Consider the following 15,046-nt stretch of genomic DNA (forward strand, 5'->3'; position numbering starts at 1 on the left):
GTGTGACCTTATGCTTTCTCACTGTTTAACGTTCCCAGGCATGCGGGCCCCTCTACGCCTACCGATGTGGCCACCTGCACTACACGACCGGCATCTGCTCTGACGTCAGCCCCGCGTTCCAGGTGGTGAACTCCATCGCCCCCGTGCAAGGTACAGGCGTCCCCGCCTGCTCTCTCGTGTCTGACAGCACGGGCTGAACGAGACCGTGTGCGCGCAGGAGCGGGCCTCAGAGCCTGAGCTGTCTGCTCTGCTACCAGCATGACCAAGTTAGGGAAAGGCTGGCTCTGCCCATAGACAGCCAAACCTCACGGCTATTTTGGGAACTGATATTAGGGTAAACAACCCTCCGCAGAATGGTGTTTAAACACCCCGGCGGGAGCTGTCAGGTTGGTTTATGTAAAAGGGCGAGCCTGTTGGAGGCTGGTGGCCTCGTGTGAAACATGCCCAGAATGAGAGCTGTCCTGAAGGGTGTCCCAAAATTCACGCAAGGTTTGAATTTTGCATGAGCATTAACAACAACAACAAAAAATAAAAGCCTAATTTTATTTGGTTTATTGAGTCAGATTCTAATATCTGTTGCCCTTTGATTTCAATCCTTTCAATTTGATAAGCATGACCAAGTACCAGTTATGGCCCAGGAGCAGGGACAATGAAGACTACGGCTTTGCGTCTGTGCCAGCAAAGCCGTGGAGGCCATTTACCCAATGTGCTATTCCATACATAACCCTAGACTGTATACTTTATGAATCAATAAAAAATGTACAATTTTTGCCAAAACCAGTTTGGCTCAGCGGATAGAGTGTCGGCCTGTGGACTGAAGGGTCCCAGGTTCGGTTCCAGTCAAGGGCATGTGCCTGGGTTGCGGGCACATCCCCGGTGGGAGATGTGCATGAGGCAGCTGATCGATGTTTCTCGCTCATGGATGTTTCTAACTCTCTATCTCTCTCCCTTCCTCTCTGTAAAAAAATCAATAAAATATATTTTTTAAAAAAACGTACAATTTTTAATTATAAACCTGTGTTTTCTATCAGAATTACTTCTTGCGTGAATTTTGGGACGCCCTTTATAAAGCTCACACTGGGGCAGGCTCAGCCCTGCCCGCGCGGTGTAAGAAGGTTAGGGGGAGAGGAGCTTTGCCTGGTCAGACCTCCGACCCCGTGGTTAAGGAATGCAATGGACGCCACTTCTGCTTTTTCTAACTGTTGTTTCTGGTCTGAGAGCCACGCGTGCGCCCTGTAAAACGTCAGTGAGGCCTGGGCGCCCCCGGGGCCAGGAGCCCTCCTGCCCGAGGCGCATGCGCTGCCTGTCTTGCAGAGTGCGGCACGCAGCTGGACATCGTCATCGTGCTGGACGGCTCCAACAGCATCTACCCCTGGGACAGCGTCACCGCCTTCCTCAACAACCTGCTGGAGCGCATGGACATCGGCCCCAAGCAGACGCAGGTGCGGCGGGGCGTGCGCACCCACACACGTGTCAGCACACATGAAACACAGATGTCCCCAGAGAGACGAGGCGGAAGGTGGCGAGCTAGCCTCAGCCCTCCCGGGGGACGCCACATGGCTGTCCCCAGCGAGCAGGCGCCTGGGGCTGGGGAGGGAGAGCCTGTGTGTGCCCTTCAGGAGAACGGAGAACTCCAATCGGTGAAATCACTCAAAGAAAATGGCATTTTGGTTGGTGGGCGTGGCTCATGGGTTGAGTGTTGACCTAGGAACCAGGAGGTCAGGGTTTGATTCCCGGTCAGGGCACAGGCCCGGGTTGCGGGCTCCGTCCCCAGTGTGGGGTGTGCAGGAGGCAGCCGATCCATGATTCCCTCTCATCATGGATGTTTCTCTCTCTCTCTCTCTCTCTTTCTCTCTCTCTCTCCCTCTCCCTTCCTTTCTGACATCAACTTTTTTAAAAAAAGAAGAAAATGGCATTTTCACATCAAAAAGTGTTCCTTCTCCTAGACCAGTGGTTCCCAACCTTGGCTGCACATTAGAATCACCTGAGAATCTTTTAAAAATCCTGATTTCTGGGCCTCATCCTCCGGAAATTCTGTTTCTCTGTGACTAATGTTGTGGCCTCACCCCATCACAAAAAAACAGAATTTCCGGAGGAGGAGGCCCAGAAATCAGGATTTTTAAAAGATTCCCAGGCGATTCGAATGTGCAGCCAAGGTTGAGAACCACTGCACTAGATGCAGGTGTCTGCTCTGCGTTGAGCTTCCCCGTCAGCCGCCCGGGGTTGGCGAGGCTGGTGAGCCTCTCCGTGGGGGTGGCAGGCTGCTCTGAGCCCCTTCGGATCTGCGACCCGCTCCTCCCCCTGGTCCGCACAGGCCTTATTTTGGCTTCCGAGGACTCAATTCCCTGGGCCTCTCCCTGCTGGGTCAGTGGCTATCCCGGAGCCGTGACCGTAGAGAAGAAACGTTAGCGCTTGTGTAGCCAGGACTCTCGGGTCATGGAGGGGCTGCGAGAGCCTGCTGCCTGGTGCGGGTTCAGCTTGCTGACCGCGGACCATCAGCCCTGACGGCAGCCCAGCACTCTCCTTCCCGAGGCCCCGCTTCTGCCGAGCGCACAGCACCCCGCCGCCTGGAACCCTGGACCGCGGGTCTCCCGTCCATCCCTTCCGGGGTCCTCACCCTCCCTGAGCCAGTGGCTGCCCCCTCCGGGAGACCCGGAGCTCCCTCCCTGTAAGGTGGTCCTGAGATCAGCGGCTGGACCCCGCTCTTCCCTCTCTCCCCTCCCCACACCCCTCTCCTCCCTCCCCTGCTTCACCCACCCGTTTACCTTCCTAGCCAGTCCTTTCTTCCCAAATCTGATCATAGCCTTGAGACATTTGTAGATTTCTAGTATTGTTGGTCATTGGAACATTTGATTTTACGTTTAAGTCCCTTTATCTGTTTTGCCGTAAAACATGAATTGTGGGCAGCTCTGTGCAGAAGCCAGTGCAGCCGAGCCCCCTTTGTGGGAGGGACACATCACCCATCACCCCCTGCCTCCGTGCTCGGCCCTGCGCGGTCTCCTGTTCCTAGCGGTCAGGGCCGCAGGGAGGGCTGCATGTCTGCAGGAGACGCACAGAGCAGCCATTCTCCCCCCCACGGAGGAATCCCAGCCGCCGGGGTGGGCTCCGGGGTCCGCCTTTCCTGGCAGGAACAAAGCCTTCATTCAGAGGGATCCGGAGCCCGGGGCCAGGGCCACCCGCGAGGCCAGGGCTGGGCTGACCCCCAGGCAGACAGTCAATCCCAGTCCCGGGCTCCCGACCCCTGTCCACAGTGAGGGAGACCCCGGGTGCCACTCGCACCCCCAGTTCGCCCAGGGCACCTTCTTCCTAAAGAGCAGGGCGCTGGGTGGATCGCTGGGTCTGTGCCTCCTGGGAGCTCAGCTGCTCGTGGGGCATTCATTCCGTTTTCCCCTCCCCGAGGGCTTCCCCTGCAGCCGCGCTGGGGGCCTCAGATGATCATGGAGAATGGGATGCGCCTGTGGGATGCCGTGTTTATCCCGCCATGGCTCCTGGCACTCCTTCCTCAGAACCCCGGGGTGCTGGGGCTGTCCCCGACCTCCAGCACTGGGAGCTCGGAGGGTGGGCGTGGGGCCTGCATTTTAAGTAAAGAATCCACATAGTTCTCACACAGGCCAACGTGGGAGAAACACTGGGCTAGTGCAGTATTATTACACTAGAGGCCCGGTACATGAAATCCGTGCAAGAGTAGGCCTTCCTTCACCAGGCTGCCGGCACCGGCTTCCCTCTGGCACCCAGGACCCAGGCTTCCCTCGCAGCCCCAGCTTCATCCGGAAGGTCATCTGGAAGGATGTCTGGTCTAATTAGCATATTACTCTTTTATTATTATAGATTGTGTTTTCGGGCAGGTGTGTGTGTGTGTGTGTGTGTGTGTGTGTGTGTGGTTTTCAATTGAAGGGCCCAATCCTGCCCTGAGATGGGCAGTAGCTTCTGGAATTTCTCCTCCACTCTACCCTCCCTCCTCCATGTCCGACGGGAGCAGGCACAGAGCTGTGCGGGGCCCAGAGGGGAGGGGAGAGCTGGGTGAGGCCTCCTGGATTCTCGCTCATGTCAGGGGTGGGAAGGCCTTGCTCATGTCAGGGGTGGGAAGGCTTGGAAGGGAGTGACAGGCTTTGGGAAGAGGGTTTCCCTGCAGAAGGAGCCTGTGGGAGGTTCGCTGGGAGGTTCGCTGGGAGGTGCCGTGAGCTTGGATGTGTGTCGGGAGTTGGGGCGAATGGGACTGCGGCTGCCTCCTGCGTCGGAGCAGAGGAGCCACACTGGGGCCGGGTCATCGGTGTGAGGAATGCATGTTGCCGGGGTCAGCATGGAGTTCTGCCAGCCCCTGTCCACAGGCCCCCGCAGGGAGGACAGCTGCTGGTGGGAAACGGGCACCGGGAAAGGATGCAGGCGAGGGCAGAGCCCACAGACCTCACAGGACGGGGAAAGGCCTGTTCGCTCCGTCCGTCCTAGGAGGGGCCAGCAGTGGGGAGGCCTCTAGCCTTTCTGTACCTCCCACCTCTGTGCCCCCCCTCCCCCCGCTGCGCCCCACTGGCCAGGAGCTGTAGCAGTGCAGGGAGAGGAGCGGACAGGACACAGCCAGCGGGCCCCTCCCCCCGTGGGCTCCCCTCCTGCATGGCAGGCAGTTAAGGAGCAGTGCCAAGGGTCCGGTTAGTTTTAATTCAGGTTGGACCAGATGACGGTGCTGCTATCTGGTCATTTGACCTGAAACACAGCAGTTTCATGTGGTAAAACCTACGTTAAAATACAGGACTTTTAAAGGGCCAGGTGTTTCAACACGGAGGATAAGGAAAGCCATGAGCCGTGTACCTACACACCCAGGCATTGCAGAACAACTTTGTGCTAAACTAGTTGTAAAGGGACAACGGGCCAAAGAATTGTGTTCTGATTAGAATCGTACCCCTTATCCATGGGGTACGTTCCAAGACCACCCCCCCAGTGGATGCCTGAGGCCACATAGTACCGAGCCCCGTTATATACTGCTTTCCCTGTACGTACATATCCGTGATAAAGCTCAGTTTACAAATGAGGCATAATAAGAAATTGACAACAACAACGTGTCTGAGTCCCAGCATCTCTACTCTGGCTCTTTGGGGCCGCATTATTCTGCAGGATAAGGGGACTGGGCACCAGCACTGCGATGCCTGGAGTGCCACCTGGTACCCCAGACGGACACGGAGTGACTGACGGGCGGGGAGCGTGTGCGGTGTGGAGGCTCCGGACTCAGGCACGCCCCCCGTCCTGGGTGGGGTGGAGCAGGGTGTGTGTGTGTGTGGGGGGGGGTGAGGCAGGGATTTCATCACGCCGCTCAGCACAGCATGCAGTTTAAAGCTATGGATTGTTTATTTCTGGAATTTCCCTTCTAATATCTCAGACCCCAGTTGACCACAGGTAACTGGGACACTGACAGCGAAACCAGGGGTGAGGGGGCTGCATCTTCCCGGGTTCCTGCTTGTCACGTTGACTACGTTTACAGTACATACCGGGTACAGTGCGGGGGGGCCCTGGGAGGGGGGGCCCTGGGAGAGGGGGCTCTGCGGCCTCTGCTCTGCCATCAGGATGTCCTTAGTGACTGCAGTACCGACAGGCGTCTCCCAGGTGTGGAGCACCCCTGGAAGTGACTGCCCCTCCAGGAGGAGCAGGAAGGAGGGAAGGGAGGAGGGAGGGAGGGAGGGAGGCGGCAGCAAGGGAGTACACAGGCTTCCGCAGGCCAGTCTGCACATCGCGGGGTGCAGCGTTGGGACAGGAACAGCCATGCTGAATGCAGTACACCCCCCCCATCTGCATTTTCGCTTTCTGTGGTTTCAGTAACCGTGGTCAGCCGCGGTCTGAAAATATTCAATGGAAAATCGCAGAAATAAACGGTCCGTAAACTGTAAAGGGCGAGCTGCTCTGGGGGGAGTGATAAAACCTGCCCGTCCGCTCTGCCCCCGGGACGTGAGTCACCCCTTTGTCCAGCGTCTCGCACGAAGGGATTGAGAGAGAGGCCGCGTTCATGCAGCTCTTCGGACGGTCAGTTGTTCTAATCGTTCTGTTGTGTTAGTGATTGCTAATCCCCTGCCGTGCCTGATGCATTAAACTTTCCCAGCGGCGTGTGTGTAAAGGAGCAGCAGGGTGCACACAGGGTTCAGGACCCTCCGGGCACCCGCTGGTCAGCGTCCACGGGGGTCTGGACGCACCCCCATGGAGAAGGAGGCAGCTGCAGTGACTCAGCGTTTCTTCCCTGTCTGTGTGGTCCCAGGAAAACTTTACAAACGAGTCCCGGGATTTTGTGAACCAGTTTTACCCCAAGACAGAGCGAAGGCGATCAAACGCCTTTCGCAAAACCTCTTCCAAACGCGAACCCTGGGCGCCGAGAGACATGGTGGTGGCGGCGTGGAGGTCGCACTGATCCCTGACACCTACACACGACGTGGCTTTCCGTAATAACGAGAGTGCCACGCGTGTGCCACGCCGGGCGCACCTACACACGACGTGGCTTTCCGTAATAACGAGAGTGCCACGCGTGTGCCCCGCCGGGCGCACCTACACATGACGTGGCTTTCCGTAATAACGAGAGTGGCACGCATGTGCAACGCCGGGTGCACCTACACACGACGTGGCTTTCCGTAATAACGAGAGTGACATGCGTGTGCCACGCCGGGCGTGTTGCCCTAAACAATTGGCAGTGACTCCGGAGGCCGATGCAAGAGGGAAACTACCGATGGGACAGTGTGTGGCCGCTCTCCCCACGAGGTGGCATGGAACCAGGTGAAGTGGGGAGAGAGGTTCATTCCGCTTTAGGGCTGTCACTCATCTGTCTTTCACTGCGCACTTTATGGCCGCTTCCCAGAAGCCTCCAGTACGAGGCCTGGGTCATTGTTGGAGTCGGAGAGGCCTGGCCCTGCCCTGGGCCACATCCCTGTCCATCACGGTCCTCCCCAAAAGGGATGCCGGCAGGTGCGTCATCTCCCTCCCGGCTTACCGGCCTCCATTCTCCCCACCCCATGGCCACTCCCCTGAGTTACCTGTCCAGGGTAAAGTCCGCATCCCGGCCTTGCCCTGGATAAAGACCCACTGTGGCTGCCTGCTGAATAGTGTCCGCTCTCCCCAGGGGGCCCGAAGGCACTTGTCACCGCCATCCCGCTGCCTCCCTGTGCCCACCTGCCTTCCCGCGGCTTCCTGCCCGTTCTCCGAGCGCACAGCTCGGTGCCCACTGGGCTCTGCCTCAGCCCTTCTCCCGCCCAGGCCCGGGTGCCGGGGGACTCCTTAGATGCAGTTCAGGTGCCATTCCTGCCACAAGGCAGTCTGAGCACCATCTTCCTTACACCCCCTGTCACTCTGTGTGCCTGCCCATCCCTGGAGAGGAAGACAGGAGGGCATTCCCCGCTGACTTCCCATGGGCCCGCCTCCCCCAGTCCCTGCTGTCACTGCCCTCCTCCTGCATCTCTGCCCCCAAAATGGGCCACTGAGGTCCCTCATTCACGTTAATTCAGCAGATGCTCCTGAAGCCTTTTATGATGTACTAGTAGCCTAGTGCACAAAATTGGTGCACTCGGAAGGGTCCCCCAGCCTGACCTGTGCCCTGTCACAGTGCGGGAGCCCCATGATCCATCACCCCAAAGAGGTAGGCCTCCACAAGCCTCATGTCCCTGGGCCCAGCGCCAGGGGTGTGGACACGAGCCTCACACAAGTCCCCGCCCACCCATGCCTGCTGCACATGCAGCCTCCTGCTGATTGGTCATTAGGTGTGAGGGTGTCATGACCGTTTGCATATTAGCTCTTTATTATTTAGATTATGCTACGTGTCCGGACAGCATTAAAGCAAACACTGAAACTGTGTTCCCGATGCCCCGGACCTTGCAGCTCAGAAACGAGGTGCAATCTTCCCCTTGGGTCCCGCAGGGCATGGCCGTGGGTGAGAAGGACAACGAATGACTCTTTCTGAGGGGGACTCTCACTGTGGCCAGGCAGCGTTCGGCAAACTCTGTTGTTCGAGGTGCTATGTCCCTCACCAGAGAAGAGCCCCTTAAGTGAGAGTAGCAGGTGTTTTCCAATTCGTTTTCAGTGAAGGCGGAGAACCCAGCCGGAAGATGTGTTTGTGATCGGAGTAGAGCAGCTGGGACAAGCACGAGGGAGAGGCGTCTCTTTTGCGCCGTTTCAAATGAGTGGGATTTCTGTGCTTCATGTAGATATCGGGGAGAGAGAGGCAGACGAGACAGGGCAGGCCGGCTCCTGCGTAGACACGTGCTGACCTCCCTCCCGCCTTTCCCACGGCTACTTGGCGATGGAGCCCTTTTTGTAGACCGTTCCTGGTAGCGTCAGAAGGCTGCTTGCGCTGCCTGGGAGGGCGGGGTGTCAGCTGGGGGCTTAGCTGAAGGAGGGCTGTGACTCTCGTGTTTCCGTGGAAGGTTCCGTAGGGAGACAGACCCCTTGTTCATACAGCAGCCCCACAGCCAGGGGTGCGCCGGGGTCACACTGCAGCCCGAACCCTCCGGTCTCTTTGGCCTGAAGTTGGAATTGCACACCTGACCATTTCCTCCCTGAAAAGTCACTGTTCCTCCTCGAGACGCCCACCCCGTAGGAGTCTATTGGCACTATAGTCCCCCACTTCTCACTGATGCCAGAAGCTCTCCCCTTCCCACTCTCCCTTTTAGGAAAGTCCACATCTGCCCTAGCGGGTTTGGCTCTGTGGACAGAGCGTAGGCCTCGGCCTGCGGACTGAAGGGTCCTGGGTTCGATTCCAGTCAAGGGCACATGCCCTGGTTGTGGACTCCATCCCCAATAGGGGGCGTGCAGGAGGCAGCCTATCAATGATTCTCTCTCATCATTGATGTTTCTCTCTCTACCTCTCCCTTCCTCTCTAAAATTAATAACAATAGATTTTTTTAAATAATACAAATAAATAAATAGTCCACCTCTAATGCAGGCCCTTCCTTCAGCGGCCGCCTTTGCTCACTTCTGTCCCTTCAGCAGAAGCGCCCAGACTCCTCCCAGCTCCGTCCTCCTCCCACGCTCCTGGCCCGCCCTCTGCTTCCAGTCGCTTCCTGTGGATGGTGGTTGTGGGCTGTTTCTCAGTGTCCAGAGCAGCTTAAAGCCCTGTCCTCCTGATGCATTGTTTAGGCCCCAGGTTCCAGGCAGTGATGTGGGCCTGGCAGAAGGAGAAATACAGAAACCGGTGACAGCTGCCCCAGATCTGGTTCCCGGGAGCCAACCCTGAGCGAGGCAGTCACATGGGGGATCTAACAAGGAAGCGCTTCCACAGGAAAGGGCGAGGGATTTGGGGAGCAAAACAGGGCGGCCACAGCGGACAAAGCAGGTTCCTTTATGATGAAGTCTGGGCCTGGCCCCATGTGGAAGGGGTGCCCCGGGCCCGCCCAGGGAGCAGGGCGGGGGGAGGGGCGGCAGGGAGGACTGCCAGGCACTCAGTCTCTTCCATCCTCTGGGGAAAGTGGCCCTGGCAGTGCAGGGCCTTCACCTGAAAACGGTGGCAGTGGGTCCTTAGAAGCAACGTCTATAGCAACGGTGAGGACCTAGGCCTTGTGAGTTCTCTTACATCTTAATATTTACAAAGAAGCTTGTAGAGGTGAGATAGCTGTTAAGGTAGACAGATGATAGATGATAGATAAATAGATAGGATGGATGGATAGAGAGATAGATAGATAGATAGATAGATAGATAGATAGATAGATAGATAGATAGGATGGATGGAGATGGATGGATAGGATGGATAGATAGATAGATAGATAGATAGATGGGTAGATGGATGGGTGGATGGATGTGGATGGATAGATAGATAGATAGATAGAAAAACAGATGTGATGTGAAGCTCTGGCCTCTGACTTCCCAAGTATTAAACGTTTTTGCTCTTCCTGGTGTGAAGAGAACTTGCCCAGATAAACCCCTAGTTCACAGCAGGTTCTGTGAGACATAGAAGAGTGTCCTGACTATAAAATATGAGGGCATATGCAGCCCTGTTTAGTTGGCATGACGTCCACCTCTTCTCACAGGAACTCCTCACTGTGAGTCTCTCCTTCCAGAGGAGTTCACAGCTCACGGCTAGAGTCTGACTGAACTCAATCCATGCGAGTGAGGTGCGCTCACTGGTAAGAAGTAGCGGGCTGTTGGGCGGGGCCAGGCTCAAGGTGCTGGTCCTGACTTTGAAGAGAGACCGGTCCACAGGTGACGGATTCTTGTTGGGCAGCATTGAGGGTCACAGGAGCAAACCCAGCGAAGGAGATGTATAGTTGGAAGTTAGCCAGGTGAGTTAATGGGGGGAAAAAAGGCTAAAGGAGTTCAATGTTTGTGAGTAAATGATTATGCTGCCAGACCACGGAATCTGGGGTAGGTGGAGAAAGAAAAATAAAGGTAGGATCTGTGAATTGGAAGTCAAGGAGTGAATCAGACACACTAAGTAAATAAGCGGAAGTTAGGGGTCAGGGAGAAGAACTGGAAACTGAGGCACAGCAGTGTTTCCTGATGACAAGGTCATTGATACGACCTTGGGAGTAGATAATGCAGGTGAGCAAGAGGAAAAGATTGCTGAGCTGAGGACATCGAAGAAATGAGAGACTTGGGCATTAGATCCATCCAGGGAGTAACACATCCAACAATAAAGAGAAGAGTTGACAGTTTTCAAGTTTCTTTAACCTCCTGCCCAAATGAAAACAAAGGGAAATAAAAACAAGGCCGGCTCTGCGAGATGTGCCGAATGGGTGAGCAATTAACTTCCCTGCAGCGTTTATTTCCCTGGGTGCCCAGGACCAGGCATAGTGATTGTCTAAATAACAAAATCATCGCACGTTTATTTATACTGAATATTGACAAGGACAATGTCAAGCCTACAAGGCTTCCCTTAATAATAACTCCGTGGCTCCCTGGATCACCCATGGATAGCTGTGTCACTGGGAAGAGAATTTAATTCTCTGTAGAGGATAGTGGGTGGCATTTCATTCTAAGTCAAGAAGAGAGCCTGCACGGAGGCATGGGTGTGTCCTCATCACTTCATTGGTGTGTGTCATTGGCCGGCGGTACAGAGGGACGTCCGGTCATCTTTATCCCGCCCGTCCTGCCCTCTCACAGCGGGAGTGAGCGTTTTAAACCCAGTTTCCTTATGTAGACAATGCGGAGGTAATTCCGTCGCCCTGATTTAAATAAATTAGGACGGAGCGTTCTTTAAGAAACAGTAACAGTACAGGAGAGGACTTTTCTGTGGGCGTGGCAACACAGTCGCCCGAGACGCCCAGCACGCTCCACGAAGCAGCCCAAGGACAATGAGGTTCTTTCAAATTGGAGAGTCTCTCACTTGCTCCTGCAAATGCCAGCGTCCGCTTTTGGTTTCCAGAAAGACGCAGCTATGGAATTATAACTGTAAATCAGACTAACGATGGAGGCGCCTACAGGTTTCTGAGGACCGTGGTGTCAGCAGGGGGCGCCGGAGAGGCGATGCTCACCCTCTGGGCCGCTTGGAGGTAGGACTGGCTCTCAGGCAAGCGCCACGGGCGACACTACCAGTGGGCACACCGGGCGCTGCCTCGCAAAGAAGGCAGCCCGGCCTCCGCGCCATCCCCGGCCCGGCCTCCGCGCCCATCCCCTGCCCGGCCTTCGCGCCATCCCCTGCCCGGCCTCCGCATCCATCCCCGGCCCGGGAGATTCAGTGCCAGGATTCCTGCATGAAAAAGACATCCGTTTGGGGAGAGAATTTTCCGAGTCCCTGATTTGGGGTAGAAAGTTAAAGAAGAGGTATCTTCAGGCACAGTTCTTGTTGTGGATTAGCTTATTGGTTCACATCCACCTTGAAAGGAGGGTGTGAAAATGGAACAGGGGAAATGGGCATCTCTGGGTGGGGAGAGGATCACGGATTGTCAGGGACACTGACTCCGGGGCATGTCACCTTTCTTGTCTTCTCACGTGGCTCTGCCTGCAGCACCCAATCTGTGATTAAGAGGGAAAGGAAGGGGGAAGTGCCCAGCCGGTGTGGATCAGTGGTTGAGCATTGACCTATGAACTAGGAGGTCAGGGTTTGATTCTGGTCAAGGGCACATGCCCAGGTTGCGGGCTCGATCTCCAATTGGAGGCGTGCAGGAGGCAGCTGATCAATGATTCCCTCTCATCAATGATGCTTCTATCTCTCTCTCCCTCTTCCTTCCTCTCTGAAATCAATAAAAATATATTTCTTTAAATTATTTAAAACATAATGAAGGAGGAAGGCAGGGAGAGTGGGAAGACAGGAGCAAAAGGGGGTGGGAGAAGGGCTGAGCCAGGTGCACCCCTCACACAGTGACCCCTGCTTGCGCGTCAAGCCTTCTCCAGCTCCCCTCTGCCCGCAGTCCTGGTCCAGGGTCACCGACTGTCTTCCTGCTCTTGGGACAGTACCTCCCTCTTCCCCATCTCAGCTCCTCGCGTCCACAGTTCCCTCCTTGGACTCCATCCTCCCTCCCAGCCTCCACCCCGGACAGGCCTCTGTCCTCATAGCACCCAGTAAGGTCTCTTCCCTGAGCCCCCATTTTAAATCAGGGCCCGAGGTTGAACTTGCTAATGACAGCTTTTCCGTTACAGACCTTGTCATGGTTTGCAGTTGGGCGTGTGTTTGAGCGATCGTGTGTTGGGTCTCTGTCTTGTAGCCTATAAGCTCCGTGGGAGCGAAGGCAAACCCTGGCGGGGAGGGGTCCCAGTGTAGCCCCCGTGGCCCACTCGCGTCTGCAGTGAAAACTGCCAGAGGGACAGACCGACCATTTGAGGAGTTGACTAACAGCGCCTTCATTGTTCTCTGGGCTCTGGCTGCCCGTAGAGTAACGTTACTGCTGTCGAAGTAGGAGGAGGTGTGTCCTCGAGATTCTCACACTCGCTGAGACGCAGATGGGTCACCCCTCACATACATGTTGAACCTGCACGAAGTTGGGCCTCAGCCACTGCTGGACCACTGACTCACGTCTGGTCTTTCAGGTCGGGATCGTGCAGTACGGAGAGAACGTGACCCACGAGTTCAACCTCAACACCTACTCCTCCACGGAGGACGTGCTCCTCGCTGCCAACAAAATCGTCCAGAGAGGCGGCCGCCAGACTATGACCGCCCTCGGGATCGACACAGCCAGGTACGCGGCCACCAAACCCGCCACAGCCAGTGTCTCCGGCCTGGCCGTTCGCAGCGCGCAGCGAACACTCACCGTGGCGATGCTTAGAGCCATCTTGTTTAAAGCCGGATTTGGCCAGTGAGCTTGCAGTTCCAGAATCAGGTTTTTCTATTATACAGTCTCTCTTCTTCTCTTTCCGTTTATTCCAAGGGTTAAATCGATGGAAAATCCATCAAAAACCCAGTAGTGTACAGCTTTGTGCTCTTGGGCAATACAACATAACAGGAGGGACTGTCTTTCCCTCTCGTCTTTATTCCCAGCTTCTAGGATTTTCTATTTAAAAAACATGGTCTGTGCACTTTTACTTGGTACATATTTACATTCTCGTATGCCTGTCATTTTCCAGCACCGACTGGGTGTATGGGAGCTCTCAAACAGGAGTTTAAGAGGCCACGTCCAGTATTGCCTTACTTGAAACCATGCTCACTGCACACATTGCAAGAAGTGGATGTGATGCTGGCTCTTTCTTCTTTCTTACTTTCTACAAATCCCTCCGATTTCCACCCCTGCCTCCCTCCTGCTGACTCTGTGGCTGGACCTCCTTCTACAAGAGCCCACCGGCCCGCCCTCCGCAGCGCAGACCTGCTCTTTCTGGATTTCCCACCTCCTCCAGCTCTATCTCCCCCTGCTCCTCCGCGTGTCACCGTGAGAACGCGTAAGCTTCTGCGCAAACACGGAGCAAACACTGGACAGTTCCCAAATCTGACAGGTGTTTGTCTGGTGTTAAGAGCCTTCGGCCGCGGCTTCCGCCCCGGGGCCCCCTGACCCTGAAGAGCCGCTGCCCGTGCCCCTCGCCTGCCTGCCGATCAGGGCTTCACAAACTCCAAAGAAGGGGCTGGATAGTCAGAAATGTTAGTTCCATGTGCAGCTTCAGCCTCGTCGGCGTTAGAAAAGCTTGTGGTTCCAGTTACATGGGCTCAAGAGAAGCTAACCCCGCTCAGCGGGGGCCACTGTGCAGGTCCCTGCCCACGGGCCGCCAGCACGGAGCGCGGCTGGGCACACTGAGGCCTCCCCGGGTCTCGGCCCAGTGTGGCCGCCCACGGTCAGCCACAGCGGCCAGCCACAGCGCCCAGCCACAGCGCTCCCCCACCGCTCCGAGCCCCGGGGCCTCGCTGTGCGCCCCAAGGCGACCGCTGCATCATGAATACGCGGCTTTGAACACTCCCTGGAGGGCGGTTCCGGCCCCCTCGCCCGGCACAGTCCCACTCGGATACCACGCCCTGCGTGGCGGCCGCCCGTGCGGTGGGCGCACAGAGGTCACTGAGTTCTGTGTATAAATGAGCCCCTGTGACAGGGCTCAGCAGTCCTCTTGTCCACCGTTTTTCGCGGTTGAGGATATTTTTAATCGCTGCTTACTGCTTTCGGGCAGCGCCAGTCTCAAACACTACTTTTGGTTTCTTAAGAATCCTTGACTTCCACGTCCCGTGTCCCCCAGTTCAAAATGCGCGTGCGTCCCCCTATCCCTGCCCCAAGTTTCCTTTCTTTGCAGTAGGTTCACACGTTTAATCGTAAGGCCCGGACCCTCCTATCCCAAGAAGAGGCTCCCCTGGGATGTTTCCATGTTTACAGGCCTGCAGGGGGGCGGGGTTTACGTTACAGACAGAACTTGGGGGCCCAGGGCGATTTGCTGAAGGCACTTGAGAGAAGGGTGCGCTCAGGCGTCAGCCAGTGGCCACTCCTCCGTCACCTGGAGCCAGCGCTGGTCTCAGGGCTGCCACATGTGCCTCACGGAAGGTCTGCCCACCACCCTCAGCTGATGTCTGTCTTCTGGACAGTTGGGGAGTGCAGGGGACCCTCCCAGGCACAGGACTGGAAGGACTGACTCCATGAGACGTACATGAGCTTCGCTTACATACCCGCCTCTCGCGTCTGTTTTCACCTCTGCTTGTGCGTGGAGAGAAGTCAGGGAACCTACTGCCTGGTGTAGACGGCAGACACAC

General features: G+C 56.2%; 1 protein-coding gene across 2 annotated transcripts in view; it reads left to right on the forward strand.

Moving 5' to 3' along the window:
* ITGA1 (integrin subunit alpha 1) overlaps positions 1-15,046 on the forward strand; it is a 171,260-nt gene that overhangs the window by 106,600 nt on the left and 49,614 nt on the right. For both annotated transcript variants that reach the window (XM_059695007.1, XM_059695006.1), the window contains 3 exons: positions 39-150; positions 1,315-1,442; positions 12,919-13,067. In XM_059695007.1, the coding sequence (XP_059550990.1) occupies positions 39-150; positions 1,315-1,442; positions 12,919-13,067 (389 nt within the window). The remainder of the gene's footprint in view (positions 1-38; positions 151-1,314; positions 1,443-12,918; positions 13,068-15,046) is intronic.

Source organism: Myotis daubentonii, chromosome 4 (assembly GCF_963259705.1).
Source record: "Myotis daubentonii chromosome 4, mMyoDau2.1, whole genome shotgun sequence".
Classification (NCBI taxonomy): domain Eukaryota; kingdom Metazoa; phylum Chordata; class Mammalia; order Chiroptera; family Vespertilionidae; genus Myotis; species Myotis daubentonii.